The 16,944-nt window shown below is 45.4% G+C and overlaps 2 protein-coding genes across 3 annotated transcripts; both read left to right on the top strand.

Moving 5' to 3' along the window:
- Nucleotides 1-1,570: 1,570 nt before the first annotated feature.
- On the top strand, nucleotides 1,571-6,013 carry dlb (deltaB). 2 transcript variants are annotated; one of them, XM_054730466.2, is made up of 7 exons: nucleotides 1,571-1,825; nucleotides 1,908-2,147; nucleotides 2,289-2,346; nucleotides 2,427-2,684; nucleotides 3,573-3,934; nucleotides 4,315-4,531; nucleotides 4,675-6,013. In XM_054730466.2, the coding sequence occupies exons 1-7, from the start codon at nucleotides 1,775-1,777 to the stop codon at nucleotides 5,391-5,393; spliced, it is 1,905 nt and encodes a 634-aa protein (XP_054586441.1). In that variant the 5' UTR covers nucleotides 1,571-1,774; the 3' UTR covers nucleotides 5,394-6,013. The 2 variants fall into 2 exon arrangements, with proteins under 2 accessions (XP_054586441.1, XP_015816112.1); XM_015960626.3 differs by having other exon boundaries at nucleotides 2,424-2,684.
- A 1,623-nt stretch (nucleotides 6,014-7,636) lies between these two features.
- ppp1r14aa (protein phosphatase 1, regulatory (inhibitor) subunit 14Aa) lies at nucleotides 7,637-16,073 on the top strand. The gene is made up of 4 exons (XM_015960625.3): nucleotides 7,637-7,983; nucleotides 9,315-9,395; nucleotides 9,507-9,539; nucleotides 15,408-16,073. The coding sequence occupies exons 1-4, from the start codon at nucleotides 7,795-7,797 to the stop codon at nucleotides 15,579-15,581; spliced, it is 477 nt and encodes a 158-aa protein (XP_015816111.1). The 5' UTR covers nucleotides 7,637-7,794; the 3' UTR covers nucleotides 15,582-16,073.
- The last annotated feature ends 871 nt before the right edge of the window (nucleotides 16,074-16,944 follow it).

The raw sequence follows: 16,944 nt of genomic DNA, 5'->3' as shown, positions 1-16,944 counted from the left end.
GTTTTCTCTGCAGGGTGTCTGGGCTCTCCCTTAGAGATACGGCGAGAAGCTTGGACATCCAGGAGGGGCTCGGAGTAGATCTGCTGCTTTTCCACATCAAGGGGAACCAGTGGAGGTTAGGATGTCTCCTGGACACCTCCTGTGAGGTTTTCTCGGCACGTCCAACCAGGAGGAGACCTAAAGGAAGACCAGGACATGGTGAAGGAATGATGGGATGCAAAAGTTTGGGCAGTCTTGTTAATCTTGATTTTCCTGTATAAAATATTGCTGGTTGTTAAGATGAATAAATCCAGTTAAATATACACACACAGGGATATTTGAGAGGTGAAAAGTCCCCTAAGTTTCTAGGCTGAACAAGCTTTGGGATTCCCCCATACCATTCTGGTGCTGCAGATATCTTCTCATCCTTTTGTTGAAGGACTTTTTGTCACAGACTATTTCACTCTTCACCTACAAGGAAGAGTGCCAAGATATTTGGCGCGCGCGGCGTGTGTGTGTGGGCGCGGGGGTGGGTGGGGGGTGGGGGGGTGGGGGGCTTCAGGCACGCGTCCCTCTCTGCTCATTTTAATATCAATAGATCTTTTGGTTTCTCCAAGCGACCCAAACTCTGAGCGCCACGCGCATAATCTCATTGATGCTGAAGACTTTTACTGCCTCGCTGTGATTTTACAACCATTGGGATCCTGCTGATGATCTTCACAAAGGTCTCAAACCCTTTGGTAACTCTGTAAGGTAACTCTCACCTAAACACACCTTTGTTTAAAATAAGAGGGCTAGGCAGGGGTAAGCTGGTCAGCGTGGTAAACAGTGTATTGGGCAGGTGTGTGTGTGTGTGTGTGTGTGTGTGTGTGTGTGTGCGTGTGTGTGTGTGTGTGTGTGTGTGTGTGTGTGTGTGTGTGTGTGTGTGTGTGTGTGTGTGTGTGTGTGTGTGTGTGTGTGTGTGTGTGTGTAGGGAGACAAAAGCCACGGGTCCTGAGCCCTGTGTGCAGCATGTGCCGCTGATTACCATACAGCTGTTATCTGGAGCTCCAGACAAAAGCAACATGATAGTCCAAAACCCCACTCTTACACACGCACGCGCTCACACGCGTCTGTAAGTCCTCCCTGTTGCAGCAGGAGGGTTGAACAACCGTCAGAAGCGCAATATGGTTTTATTACTACTACCACCCCCCCCCCCCCCCCCCCCTCGGAAAAATCTTTATGAGAGCTTCTAGTGTCAGAACTCTGGGCCCGACCGCCGGCAGCGGAAATGTTGGATTAATAAATACTTAATAAACAATAAACATAAATATTGAGTCTAAGTCTTTTTATTTTATTTCATAGTAACTGAAACCGGATAATTATCGTGTTCCACATCAATTGTCATGCATTTCTGCAGGACGTATCTCCACGCCAGCTTGTTATGCATATTCCTGTCGACTTTAGCTCCAGATGTAATGTGGGTTGTCCGAATCCCCAAGCAGCTCCCGGGTGTCAGGCTGCTCCCCCGGGGCTCCCCAAACCCCACCCATCTGCCGGTGACGCGAGCCAGCGGGTTTAAAAGCACCGTGCGCCTTTACGCACCAGAACACAAACAAGTCCGCGGAGCGTGCTGATTGGAGCGAGGAGGAAGGTACCAGGAGGACTCGGGACACACAAAGATAACGGATCTCCCAGTGATGAAACGTTAGGAGTCCTCACTAAGAATAATTTAAACGCGTAATTTTTATTTATTTTTTTCTGCGGCAGCAAATGAGGACATCTGGTTAGGCTCAGACAGAAGACGTATAACGAAATGGCACAAGTACACCTGAGATACCTGCTGGCTTTGGCCTTGGTGCACGTGGTGAGTTGGTTTCTGTTTGCGCGTGTCTGGATCAGGTCTGGATCCTCATTATCTCGTTTTCATGAACTTTCCGCTGCTGCAGGTTTTGTCCTCTGGTGTGTTTGAACTGAAGATTCACTCCTTCCACACGGCGCAGCGCATCTGCAGAAGACACAGAGACTGTCACATCTTCTTCAGGATCTGCCTGAAGCACCCGGAGGATGTCATCTCAGCGGAGCCGCCGTGCACCTTCGGTACCGGACACACCAACGTGATCAGAGCGGATCACACATCCATCTCCAGCAGCGCTCCCATCAGGGTGCCATTCCATTTTAAATGGCCGGTAAATAAAAACACAGCTTCAAAGCACCAGCACGCACCACCGTTAATTGTTATTATGCAGGAAAAAAGGAAAAGCGCGTAAAATCACGTCTCTTCATTCATCCAGTCATTCATTCTTTCATCCTTTTATTTTCTGCTGCAGGGAACCTTCTCGCTGATCATTGAGGCCTGGAACGCGGAATCCCCCACAGAGTACACAGGTTAGACTTGGCTCACTAACACAGCAGCAGGAACCGAGTCAGTCCTCTGACTAAAACAACCACCTGCTTCTTTTTAGCAGACAATCAGAACAACCTCGTGAGCCGTCTGGCGACCAGGAGGAGACTCGCCATCGGTGAGGACTGGTCCCAGGACGTGCACTTCGGCGAGCAGAGCGAGCTGCGTTACTCCTATCACGTCTTCTGTGACGAGTTTTACTTCGGAGACGGCTGCGCGGACTACTGCCGGCCGCGGGACGACACGCTGGGCCATTACACCTGCGACGAGGAGGGGAACCGCATCTGCCTGGAGGGCTGGAAAGGAAACTACTGCTCTGAGCGTGAGTATCGCGATACAAGGTACCCTGACTGTGGGGCTAGGCCTCTTTGGGCAACCGTGCATTTTTTTTCCCTCAAGCAGAAAGAAGGTGCTGGTTCAAATCCTGGCTGCAGCCTTTCTTTCTGCATGTTCCCCCATGCCAACACACAACACATTCTCTCACATGCATGTGAGTGTGTGTGTGTGAGTGGTTGTGTGTCTCTGTGATGGAGACCTGTCCAGGTGTCGCCCTCCTCTAAATGGCCCCAGAGACACCAGCTACTCTGACCCTTCTTTACCATGTTTAGAACAGCTCATGTGATCAAACTGATACAACTGTTAGTGTGTTTTACTTCAGTCCTGATTTGGTGGAAACCAACTTCAGGACTTGGTGAAAACTGGAGCCAAACAAGAACTTCAAGGGATGACATATTGTCAAACATGAACTGAGTTTGAGTGTTTACAGGAAACAGATTTTATGTAACAGCTTCGATCTGAAGCAGTTGAGGACCACCAGATGTACTCATCTGAGGGACCCCCTATAGATATGGTGCTTCTGTCTGGCTGTTTCATCTGCCTTTTTTCTTTACTATAATAGAAGCACGGTGGCCTCTGTTAGACACACAAAGTGTGTGTGTGTGTGTGTGTGTGTGTGTGTGTGTGTGTGTGTGTGTGTGTGTGTGTGTGTGTGTGTGCGTACAATAGAAAGGAGATGAAAGAAAGCATTTTTTCTCCGGCTCTGTGCCTGCCAGCTGCTTGGCTTAATACTTAACCAATAGTGAAGTCTGGGGCAGGGCTGGGTTCAAACAGGGGTGGGGTTGCGGCTTGTGCGCGCGTGTGTGTGTGTGTATAAGAAGGCGTACCCATTGTATTCACAAACCCCCCCCCCCCCCCTCCTCCTCTTTTCTAGCCATCTGCTCTGCAGACTGCAGTGAGAAGCATGGCTACTGCGAGGCCCCTGGGGGCTGTACATGTCGCATGGGCTGGCAGAGCCCCTCCTGTAATGAATGCGTCCGCTACCCAGGCTGCCTCCATGGGACGTGCAGCCAGCCATGGCAGTGTAACTGTCAGGAGGGCTGGGGCGGGCTCTTCTGTGATCAGGACCTGAACTACTGCACCAACCACAGGCCCTGTGCCAATGGTGCAACCTGCACCAACACGGGCCAGGGGAGCTACACCTGCACATGCCGGCCCGGCTTTGGAGGCACCAACTGTGAGCTGGAAACCAACGAGTGCGACAGCAACCCCTGCAAGAATGGAGGCAGCTGTAATGTGAGTAGTAGATCCATGCAGGGAGTTTTAATTCTCAGTCACTAATAAAAGGGCTCCCAACTTTTAATTTAGTGTTAGAAGACCAGATGTTATCTTCTCTACATCAGGGCTAGATGATTAGTCACTATTTAAGAAAATGTGCACTCTATCCTCAGAACGATGGGCTCGATGTTGGACCTTTGTGTCTCAACAGAAACTCTAAGTTGTTTCTGAGACACTTTCAGTCAGAAATACAGGAACACTGGCAGCTAAAAGGAAGTCATCAGAATGATGATTATGTTTGTTGTAGCTGTAGACTCCACCGGACTTCTCCTGGAACTGACTTAAAATCCTGAAACTTAATTTCATAATTACTTTTCTTCTGTCTAAATGTTCCCTAGGACCTGGAGAACGACTACTCCTGCACCTGCCCACAGGGCTTTTATGGTAAGAACTGTGAGATTATTGCCATGACCTGCGCAGACGGTCCCTGCTTCAACGGTGGCACTTGCGTGGAAGCACTGACCGGAGGATACACCTGTCGCTGCCCTCCCAGTTACACCGGATCCAACTGTGAGAAGAAGCTGGATCGCTGTAGCAACAGGCCTTGCCTGAATGGTGAGCACGCTCTCCTCTGGTGACACCTTGTGGCTGAAATGTGTAAGGCCACCCCGAGGCTCCTGTCTGTTAGCTTCCCCACATGTTATCAGGAACAACCGTTGGCTGTAGCATGCTGAGCTTGGTGTTTCTCTGTTCTATAGGAGGTGACTGTCTGGACCTCGGCCAGAGTATTTTGTGCCGCTGTCAGGCGGGTTTCACTGGTGCCAACTGCCAGGTTAACATCGACGACTGTGCCTCCAGTCCTTGCCAGAACGCTGGAACCTGCCAAGACGGTGTGAATGACTACACCTGCTCCTGCACCTTGGGATATACTGGCAAAAACTGCAGCGTGCGCTCAGACGCCTGCGGCGCCCGCCCGTGTCAGAATGGTGGTACCTGCTTCACCCACTTCACTGGGCCCGTATGCCAGTGCCCCAAGGGCTTCATGGGTCCAAGCTGTGAGTTCACTCTCCAGCCCAGTTTCAAGCCTGCTTTGCGTCAAGCCCCCCAGTCCTCTTCCACCACCCTCACTGTTTCCTGCCTTCTGGCTGTCCTGGTGCTGGTTCTGGTTGCAGGTATTTTATTCCTGAGGAGGAGAAGGAGAAGGATGGAGGGCAGGAAGCAGCTGAGTGATATTGCTGTTTATAATGATTTGGAGACGGTCAACAACATGGGGGGCAGTGAAAGAGAGGCGTTCCTGGGTCCAAACGGCCTGTTTAAGATCAGCAACAGCACAGCTCGGCTCAGCCTGTCCCTATGCCCAGATGGCAGGTCCGGGTACCGGCACAACCCGGTGGAGAGCAGCCTGGCCAGAGTGGAGCGTCAGGACTTCATGTGGAGGGACGAGGCCATGCTAGGTTCTGGAGCTGGACTCAGATGAACCCAGGAGAAAAGATCAAGGATCAAACAGGGGAAGAAACATTTCAGCACTTGTTGCTTTTCACTCTTCATGCAGAGTGAAGCGAAGAACAAATGGGCACGTCGATACTAACGCAGAAAGCTCAATACATGAACTATTTTCATAAAGATGATTTTTAAAGTATATGGGACTGTGCTGTTTAAGACCCAAAGAAACAGAAAACATGACCAGCTGTTCATCGGACCTACAACACAAACCAAACAGGAAGATGCAACACACTCAGAAGACGTGTCTTCGCCATCTTCGCCTCGTTGCTTTTGTTAAAACGCAGGACTTTTATTTTTGCTTTTCAATCTTCCTTCAATCATTTTTTCCTTATTGTGCGCACCATCATGTTTTATTCTTTATATTATTTATTTATGTGATTTTACTTTGATTGTCACAGATGTACAGATATATTTATACGATGCTGAATGGAGCGGCTCTTGTTCAGCACAGTCGACTGTTGTGTTACAGGTCAGAGTTCTGTTGTGTGTGTGCCATTTTGTGTTAATGCCAAAGTTTCTGTTATGTTTCATGTTTTCATTCATCTTATTTAAGTTCATCATGCTGTGTGGAATAAAAGATTTGTTTAAAAGCTGCTCTGGGATCAAGTCCCTCTGGCTTTGCCTTCCTTTACCATATTATTCCAGTGATTTGAACAAACTAATGGATCTGTTTCATTGGCCTCAGCGAGCTCTGCTAACCTTCACAACTCTGATCGTAGCAGGTTAATGTCTCCAGTGAACAGGTGAGACTGGTTCAACTGGGAGAATTTACCTGTGTCTGGAGCAGAAGTCGGTAGCTATCAGTGTTCAGCCAGAGGCTGACGGTGTCTCCTCCATGTGGTCGGACCTCCGGGTGAACAGGCTGTGGATAGAGAAGGTTTTATCATCATCTTCATGAGAACATCTAACAACACGGCACTAAATCAGGGGCGCCTCCAGAAAAGTTTGATAGGGGTGGCCAGATGGGACCAAAGAAATGTTTTGGGTGGCACACCAAATTGGTCCTTGTGGTGACTCTGGGGGACTTCAGCCTGTGGCGATGTACTGCATTATTAAAATAACAGCACGTAGCAAAAAACATTTAATTTAAATTTTACAAACACAAACCTTTCAGATACATTCATTTCAGTCATTTAAAATGTTATCCCAAATTTAATTTAAAAAAGATATTTTTTAGGTGAATTCACCTGTTGCTGTGTTAACAAAAAAACTACGGAGATAAAAACTTTTTAAAATGATGAGCAGCAGAAACATATAAATTTGTTTTATTCTGATTATTTATTTACTCAGTAACTGTAATATTTTATTTTGCTTCACAATTATGTCTTGAATAAACAAGATCAACTTATGGGTTGACTGAACATTAATATGATTTGTTAACACTGGCTTTTCGGGGGGGGGGGGGGGGGGGGGGATTTTCTGGGGGTGGCTATGGCCACCCCTTGGGGGCGCCCTTGCACTAATCTGGAGGTTTGCCACTCTGTGACATGATGGGTCGGATTCTTTCTCTCCTGTTTCCCGGCATCAGTGTAAAACTGTGGGAGAGGTTCTACCCGTGTGGAGCATCCCAGGAAGGACCAGATGTTCCATCTGCTGCAGGGTTGAGTACAGCTTAATCAGCCACAGCTCCGGTTTGAGCCCATTAGGATGTTGGAAACAGTAGATGATCTTCTTGCTGTCTCAGCTGGTCGTTCATGGTTACTGATCCTGAAGAATGTTGGTCTGACCAGTTTAAAAACCTTATTAGCGATCACATCTTAGCCTTGATCAGAATGCAGCGGAACCAGATGCAGGAATGCTTTGCAGAAAGGAATTCAGACAGTGCAACAGATCAGATGTAAACACAATCTGTGGTTCTGCTAATGTGAAAATTAAAATGTTGACATATTACGTTTTTATTTTATTTAATGTCACAAAATCTGCTCTCATAAAAGTGTTTGAGTCCATCTGGGAAAATGTGGCCTCAGAAATGTTTGCAGTAAAAGACCTTTTCTTTGTTTATTATCATGTTTTCACATTAGACGAACACAGATTCTGTCTGGATCCTGCAGCCGAACACTCCTGGGTCTGGTCCTGCTGCATTCTGATCAAAGTCAAGATGTGTTATGGTGACGTCATTGTAACAGCTGTTTGTTACCGTGTGTCTTTGGTTATAAGACAGCAAAGACACGCTGTGTTTGTGTGCTGCAGCTGGAGCTGTTCTCCACCAGAGCTCTTCTGACCCAGCTGATGGTTCAGTGTCATGACTAAAGCGCTGAAGCGTTTTTTTACAGCAACAGCCGGAGCTCCGGGACCCGGAGGGGCCGCCCAGCTCCCATCTCCTCCCTGCTTCTGCCAAACAAAAGCTCCAGTCTGCACAACCACAGGCAGCAGCGATGGAAGCTGACCGGACCGGACGGGATGAGCTTCATTTATCCGACCCAGACTCCCCTGAGGAGCAGGGGGGTCCGGTACCGAAGAGACACGCCCGGGTCACAGTGAAGTACAACCGGAAGGAGCTGCAGAGGAGGCTCGACGTGGAGAAGTGGATCGACGAGAGTCTGGACCGGCTGTACCGGGGTCAGGTGAGTCCCAGAGAGGTGTCGGTCCGGTTCCCCAGAAAGGAACAGCAATCACCCTCCACATAGACCCGCATGAGGGTTCTGTTAGAGTTTGGGTCAGGAGGTGTGCATGTGCACGTGCGTGCTTTCCCCGCTCACAGATCTGTATCAGACAGGGTTTTCTGCCCATATAAGGGCATCGTGGTACAGGGAAAGGGGTGACTGAGGGGGGAGAGGAAATGAAGGGGGGGGGGGGGGTAGCTTACTTTATAGATTTGGACGTTCCTGTCTGTAGTGCTGATGGAAGCGTTGAGCAGTCCAGAATGAGCCAAGAACCCGAACCAGATGACACAAGCGAAGAGGAGCAGTCCTGGGGGGGATAAAGGCCGAGTTAATGTTCCTTTTTCTCAGCTCATACAAAGACTGCTTGTTTAAACAGAAGAGGCCATTGTTTTTGTCTTCTGCATACTTATTGCTATGCAGCCTCTCTGGTCCAAAGTGTGCAGAAGCTTCCAGCCGAGTCTGAAGGGATGTATGTGGAGGTAAAGTCTGCAACATCACCAAATCCAAGCAGATGTACACAGATCACAACTCAGAGATCCAGTAGCTTCATGTTCTCTGATATCATGACCAGACAGGTGGTCCTTTCAGACCTGCAGACGTGCCATCACAGACCCCGTCTGGGTCAGACATGTGTTTCCTTTCATACGGCCCATAGACCCAGATCTGTTTTTCAACAGTGTGAGGCTGCAGGAACAGACCCTTCTGGGGGAAACTGCAGTCGTCACATCAGACTACTTTAGACCAGTGGTTCCCAACCTTTATCACCACCTGTGTCCAGCACAAGCCAGGCCTCCCTAAAACACACATACAAGCGTTAAAAGTAATTCATCATTAACTTTATACATAAATGCAGAGTTTTATTTATACTATTGGGTGTTACTGGGATTTTGTAATTTTTTATAAATATAATCTTTGGTGGCTCATAATCTCAGCATAGACAAAATTGTGTGGACCCCTTGGGGGTGGTGTACACTTAACCCGCCTTGCCTGCTGGAGGTGGTCTGAGGGACCGGTGGCACCAGTGTTCGGCAGGCCTCGCCCCTTGGAGCAGCTGTAGTTACATCGTAGCTCATCTCCACCAGCGTGTGAATGGATGAATGATTGTGTTGTGAAGCGCTTTGGGGGGTTGTAGAACCCTGAGAAGGTGCTATACAAATACAGGCCATTTACCATCCAATGGAAGTATTAAAGCATTGTAAAGCATATGTGTGTGTGTGTGTGTGTGTGTGTGTGTGTGTGTGTGTGTGTGTGTGTGTGTTTTCCACATCTGTGTGTGAACATGCTGACCCCAGGAGAGTGACATGCCAGAAGAGGTGAACATTGATGATTTGATCGACCTGCCAACTGATGAGGAGAGAGTTCAGAAGTTAAAGGTAACGGTGCTCTCCCTGGTCTGACTCTGGGAGGGTCTGAGAGTGTTTTATTGCATCATCATCATCAGAGTTCAGTGACTAACACGATCATGCAATTCTCCTCTTTGACAGGAACTTCTTCATAAATGTAACAGCAGCACTGAGGTACGTCTCTGCTAAATGGTCACACAGTGATGATCCATCTGTTAGATGTGTGAATGTGTGCCTGGTATTTGGTTATTTCTTTACTTAAACATGTAATCACAAACACACATGCACGCTTGCAGAGAGAAATGTCTTTACAATAATGATCCAGGAGTTTAATATAAAGTTACGTTTCACCCAGATGATTTAGTTTTTGCTCTGTTGTCCTGCTTGTGTTGTTCCTGCTGGCGTCGCCTACTGCAGCGTCTGATTCCTCCTCCTGCAGCCCAGTAACACCAACTGTTTCTGGTTAGAGGTTCCACTGCAGTGGTGGGCGTCATGAAAATGTAGTTTTATTTTTGTTGAAGCTATAAAGAGAAAAATTCCACATTTGAATTTTACCATAAAAACACTCAAATTGATCTTTACATGACCTGTTTCTCACTGTGCAGTGGTACGACCCATTCCCTTTCATTCCACTGTGGAGAAGGTGTTTGTCAAAGTCTCTGAGATCCACACAGCTCAGTTAGTCAAATAAAGACGGACGTTTTTAAACCCCCCACTGAGAAGCTGTGAACAAACCCAGAAAGAAGTGAGATCTGTTCACAAAAAACATTCTAAGAAGTCCATAAACCAGATATTGCTCTTTATGTTTAGAGTGACCAAAAGCTTTTCAGATGTTTTTACAGCATCTATCAGATGCAGAACTCTGAATGTCCTGAGAAGGTAGAAGTAAGCACACTACTGTGGCTGGTTAATGTCCATGTTCAGTCAGGATTGATTAAAGACAGAGAGTACTTCTGCTGTTGCTACAGGACCACATCTGGTACAGTGTTACTCAACAGACTGAGAATCTCACATTTTACCTCAGAAGACTGGAAATGATGAAATATTTAGCAGTAAATGAAATAAAACTGCTGTAGTTCCAGGAACACCTCGTTCTGTGAAACCAGGGTTAGGGTTGCATGTGCATAGTTTTCTGCTCAGCAGTTTGTGCCTCTGATGGGGTTTTAATAATAATAATAATGCATTGAACTTATATAGCACTTTTCTAGACACCCAAAGACGCTTTCACACACTCACATTCACACACTGCTAGTGATGGTAAGCTGCTTGTAGCCACAGCCGCCCTGGGGAGGTCTGACAGAGGCGAGACTGCCATTTGGTGCCGTTGGCCCCTCTGACCACCACTAACACAGGCAAGTTGGGTGAAGTGTCTTGCCCAAGGACACAACAGCAGGATACCCCTGGCGGGAGCTGGAATCGAACCCATGACCCTCCGATCATGAGGCAACCCGCTCTACCACCTGAGTTACTGCTGCCCCATAACATAATAAAAAATACAAGTGTTTAGGAAAAGTTGTGGATATTCTCTGTTGAAAGGTACTGGTTGTTCATCCCACTAGTCAGCTGGACATCTACGAGGACCTTGTTGAAGAGTGTTTTTGGTTGGGATGCAAATAGCTATAAGCAGTCTTAGGTATTCCCTTTTTCAAAACAAAACACACAGAACATCAAAAAGCCTTAGCCCACCCAGCATGGGCGTCATACCCGTGGGGGGTTCAACACCCACACTTTTCCAGCCGTTTTGTTCACCTCCACACCAGTCTGGTCTCTCTACGTCGCACTCACTCTGTTTGCCTTATCTCCTTCTTCCCCTCCCTCTTCTGTTTCTCTGACAGCTGATGTCGGGTTTCAAGGAGAAACAGGAGGGGGAGGGAGGGAAGAGCTCAACTGAATTCATAATTTTACATCTTGACATTAGCTGTACAAACTCTCAGTTTGATAAAGTGAAGAACAACAATTTGCAGAGGTTTATAACAGGCGCGGCGCCAGGTTTTCATTTTTGAGTGGGCCACGGTAATTTTGGACGGACCTTAATGAGCAGTGACATTTTCAGGAGGATTAAGTGCTTGGGATGTAACATCTCGTTTTTGAGCAGGTCCTCCTTCAACACAACCAATAAAGAATAAGATGGCAGAGTTAATTAATCACAACAGACTTAAAATAAAAATAATAACAAAAACTAATAAATAAAACTTCAGAAATTAAAAAATTAAAGATAAAAATAAAAAATAAAACTATGAGTCACTCCAAGCAAAAAAAGGCATTACACTAAAATCACAAATAAACGCAAAATAAAATTACACCCAAATTAATTGAGAATAACTGGCAATAAAATATGAATATATGTTTCAGTATAACCTTTCTTCCAAAATGACTGAAACATTAGACTATTTTGGGATTTTCTCACAGTAAAATTCTCATTATACTCTCACATACTGCACTTTTATACAGACGTCTAAAATGGAAAAAAAAGAAGATGGCGTATCCTTTACAAAATTAGTTTCAGTTAGCTTGTAGCTGGGAACAATGGTGGAGTCAGATCCCCAATGTTGAACTTTCATCTCCACCTTTTGTATTTGGCGATAGTGAAGTCACGAGTTACACGGTCAAGACAATGGTGGTGGGAACCGCCCATTTGGCTTCAAATTTACCTTTCAGAAAGCTATAGGTAACGCCACGGAGGGTTTGCTCTGCGGTGCTATGTGGGCAGCTTGGCAGCACACAGGTTGTTAAAAGTATCAGACTGACAGCAGAAGCATGACCTGCCTTTTACTACCACTGTGGCAGACCCTTTTAACATTCAAACAACACAATTTCTTCTTTTTTCTGCCTAATTCCTATTTTACATAGCAACAATATAATTGGTCCAAACCCTTACCCTAACCCTATCCATGAAAAGCCAATTTAAACCACACTGAAGTTTGTTTTACGTAGAAAATTTGACATAATCTCATCCTGGTTTGTGATATTTCACCAGGTTGTGACACTGATGCAGCAGGTCTGATCATCTCTTTGTGTTGCTGCTGGCCACAGCTGGTCACTTACTGGCAGATTATAGAAAATACAGAGGATACTGAATGCATTCAGACCCCCGTCAATTTCTCACTCTTTGTTATATTACAGCCATTTTCTAAAATCAGTTCATTTCTCCAGTTCTGTCAGATTGGATGGTGAACATTGGTGGACGGCCATTTTTAGGTCTCTCCAGAGATGCTCTGTGTTTAAGTCAGGACTCTGGCTGGGCCATTCAAGAACAGTCACATAGTTGCTATGAAGCCACTCCTTCATTATTTTAGCTGCTTAGGGTCATTGTCATGTTGGAAGGTAAACCTTCAGCCAAGTCTGAGGGCCTGAGCACTCTGGAGAAGGTTCTTGTCCAGGATATTCCTGTACTTGGCTGCATTCATCGTTCCCTTGATTGTAACCACTCATCTTGTCCCTGCAGTTGAAAAACGCCCCCACAGAATGATGCTGCCCCCACCATGCTTCACTATGGGGACTGTATTGGACAAGTAATGAGCAGTGCCTGGTTTTCATCATACATACAGCTTATAATTACGGCCAAAAAGTTCTATATGTCTCATCAGACCAGAGAATCTTATTTCTCACCTTCTCTGGGCCCTTCAGGCGTCTTTTAGCAAACTCCATGCAGGTTTTTAAGTGTCTTGCATTGAGGAGAGGCTTCCGACGGGCCACTCAGCCATAAAGCCCCAACTGGTGGAGGGCTGCAGTGATGGTCGACTTTCTTCCATCTTCTGACTGCATCTCTGGGGCTCAGCCACAATGATTCTTTGGGTTCTTCTTTACCTCTCTCACCAAGGCTCTTTCCCCCCATTGCTCAGTTTGGCCAGATGGCTAGTCAACTGTTTGGGAATCGACTAGATTAGAAAATCACAGACTATCTTTGAATGAGATGGTGAAAAATTCCACAGCCACTAACTTTGCTCAGCTGATTTGCTCAAACAAAAATACGTAACTCTAAAGTTCTGTTTGACACCGTAAACCAGATTTCACACTTTACATATTTCATGGTGTGGGATGTATAAAAGACTTGATCAAGTGATATTAAACAGAAAACAAAAGCCAGTAAGTATAAAAAACTGACCAATTTTTTATTAACCTTTAGTTGCATAAATGTGAACTGCTGAGGTGAGGGACATAAGGAGAAAAACACAATAGTGTTCACTGAACAACCGCTACAAGTTGAGTTTCTAAAGTTTCAAATTCAAACACAGAGAAAATCCTCATGCAGTGTTTTGTGATCCTGCTTCTAATGCGGGATGAGGTTGGACGCATTAAACTTCCCCGGTTCTGTTCCGCCATGGGAAACTTGTGCATGACAAGTGTTGCACTGAGCCAAACTGTCTTTTGGACTTTATCAAAAAATACCACCACATGGCCGACTTGGTTCCTTGCTACTTTGCTAGCACAAACTCTTCTGATTACGCGGACTTTGCATGTTGGACCTGGGCGCTGCTGGATAGAATTGCTGGAATGGAATTTAAAGCGGAAAGTACTTAAAATATAGGAGATTTTTCATTCAGTCCGATATAATCTGATAGTGTTTTTGGGCCGATATCCAATTTCAATATCGGAAAGGGACATCCCTAATCCCAACCATTTTGTTTGTTAAAATTTTTGACCAAATTGGCCCATGCATTGTAGATTTTATTAATATATCACTACAATCTGGCACTGTTCCCTGATTTCAATTACGCAGTTGTTGAACCTATCCTTAAAAAACAGTTTGGACTTCTCTCAGCCTAAAAATTACAGACACATTTCTACATTGCCCTTTATCTCTAAATATTGGAAAAAGTTGTGGCAGATACACTGACTACTTTTCTGGAACTACACAACAGTTTTAAGAAGCTCCAGTCAGTTTTTTGTGAAAAGCATTAAACAGAAACATATTTGCTTAAAGTTTCCAGTGACATCATGATGGCTGCAGAATTCACAGTGTTAGTATTGTTAGATTTTTCTACAGCTTTTGACACTGTTGATCACAGCACCTTAATTAACAGACTTGGTGACTCAGTGGGGATCTCTGGAACTGTTCTAGACTGGTTTAGATTGTACCTTTCTAACAGAAGTTACAATGTCTGTATAAACCAAATCATGTCAGATTCTACCGGTCTGTTATGTGGGGTACCCCAAGGCTCTGTTTTGGGTCCACTCTTGCTTCTACTATACATACACCCTCTTGGACAGATGATTGATTATTTTCATAATGTCTCTTATCACGTATATGTAGATGACATTCAGCTTTAAGGTCTTATATAGACAGGTGTGTGGCTTTCCTAATTAAGTCCAATCAGTATAATCAAACATGGCTGGACTCCAATGAAGGTGTATGACCATCTCAAGCAAAGGGTCTGAATACTCAGGACCATGTGATATTTCAGTTTGTCTTTTTAATAAATCTGCAGAAATTTCTGTCAATGTGGGGTGCTGTGTGTACATTATCAGGGAAAACATGAATTTCTGCTGCATGGAGCACAGTGATTAGCACTGTTGCCTCGCAGCACAAAGGTTGCAGGTTCAAAACTCAGCTGCGGCCTTTCTGCGTGGAGTTGTGTGTTCTCCCCATGCATGCGTGGGTTGCCTCCGGGTACTCCGGTTTCCCCCACAGATCCCAACATGCCCTATAGGTTATAAATTGTAAGTCACTTTGGATAAAAGCGTCTGCCAAATAAATAAACATAAACATTCCATTGATTTTAGCAAATGCCTGCAATATAACAAAGAGTGAAAAATTGACAGGGGTCTGAATACTTTCCGTACCCACTGTATATAAAAACAAATTCAGTTCATGTTACTTGGGCACCCCAGGATTGTTCTATTATGTCAAACAGATGGCTTTCATATGTAATATTATTATTCTGATGGGCAGTTAGTGGATTTTTAAAAGCTTCGACATCATGTGACTTAGTCACATTTTACTTTGACATTTTATATTTAGATGGTGTTCTCTCTCTTCAAAAATGAAATGGGGTTTCCCACCCCTGGTGACACCTGCTCTGGTCTCTGTTCCTTTCTCAGACCTTCATCAAAGACCTGGTGGTGAAGTTGGTAGGAGTCCACAAGCAGGAGGAGCTGCAGAGTGAAGGCATTGAACATCCGGTCATATGCCACACCCATCACCGCCATGAGCCCTATCACTTCAACAGCCCACAGCACCACCATCACCCCCGAGGACAAAACCAGACCCTCTGATGACCCCACCCACCATAAACTGAAGCATGAAGGCACAGTCTTGTGGGCTAGAGGTCAATGAAGGACCCCACCAGAAGAGAAGTGCTCCTTGTTGAAGGCTGGAGGAGCAACACATATTTGTTTTATCTTGAACCCTTCAGAACAGCTGGGCAGAAACTGAGACAGCCAGTCTGATTTAGTCTGGAGACCAGAGAAATCCATCTGTCAAACATTTTAAAGCAAACAACATCTTTACAGACTCTGATAACTTGAAAGATTTCAAAAGGTCTCAGCTTTGGTCTTTAGTCTAGACCACAACAGACTGACTGTAAACACAGTGGTTTCTTGAGATTATTACTGCAAATTAAACAGAAATTATAACCTAATAATTGAATCATAGACAGATTAATGAGTCCTCTGCCCATAAAAGCCTTCTGTTTGGCCTGTCTGTTGTCTTTGGGTTTACGACACTAACCACATGTAAATAACTTCAAATAAACATATTTATCCTAATCTCTGTTTCTTGCAATACTGATGTTTCATAAACTGATGAACTGTTTTTACAGGAAACAACAGAAAAGCTGACTCCACTCAGACAGACATGAAAATATTGTAAAGGTGATCCCTTTGACTTGAACTCAGCCTCAGCGCTTCATTACTCACACAACCTGATGGCGTTGGCATCCTCCTGACAGCGGTGCAGCTACATTATTTTGGTGGAGTATGCAGACATGCATACACATATATAACAGAAATCCAACACAATCCATGAGGCTGAATGGTATCAGTCGCGTTACTTAAACATCTCTTTAATGATACATTAACCATTTCAGGTTTCTAATTTTGTAATGTTTGCATTCACTAAATCTTAGATAATAAAATCTAATTCAACAGCCAGGTCAGGATGAGTCACAACAATGTAGATCCACTAAATGGTAAATGGCCTGTATTTGAAATAGGGATATACAACCCCCAAGGCGCTTTACGACACAATCAGTCATCCATCCCTTCACACACACATTCACATGCTGGTGATGATGAGCTACAAAGTAGCCACAGCTGCCCTGGGGAGCACTGATGGAGGAGAGGCTGCCGAGCACAGGTGCCACTGGTCCCTCTGATCACCACCAGCAGACAAGATGCGTTAAGCGTTTTGCCCAAGGACACAAAGCTACAGCTATAGGGACTTTTTGAAATTTGGTGTGGACATGTTTTTCCAACTTTTAATTTCTTGAGCTCCTCCAGATGTTGCCTAACCCGAATGGGGTCAAGGCTCCATTGCTGCAGACCACAGCGGTGCAGAACGCTCCTACACAGAACCTGTTAGTCTCCTCAATATATGTTAATACAGGTGGTGAAAGAAATACTGGAATTATATAAAGTG

This window comes from Nothobranchius furzeri, chromosome 10 (genome assembly GCF_043380555.1).
Source record: "Nothobranchius furzeri strain GRZ-AD chromosome 10, NfurGRZ-RIMD1, whole genome shotgun sequence".
NCBI classification, from domain to species: Eukaryota; Metazoa; Chordata; class Actinopteri; order Cyprinodontiformes; family Nothobranchiidae; genus Nothobranchius; species Nothobranchius furzeri.
This window is presented reverse-complemented; position numbering and strand designations above follow the sequence as displayed.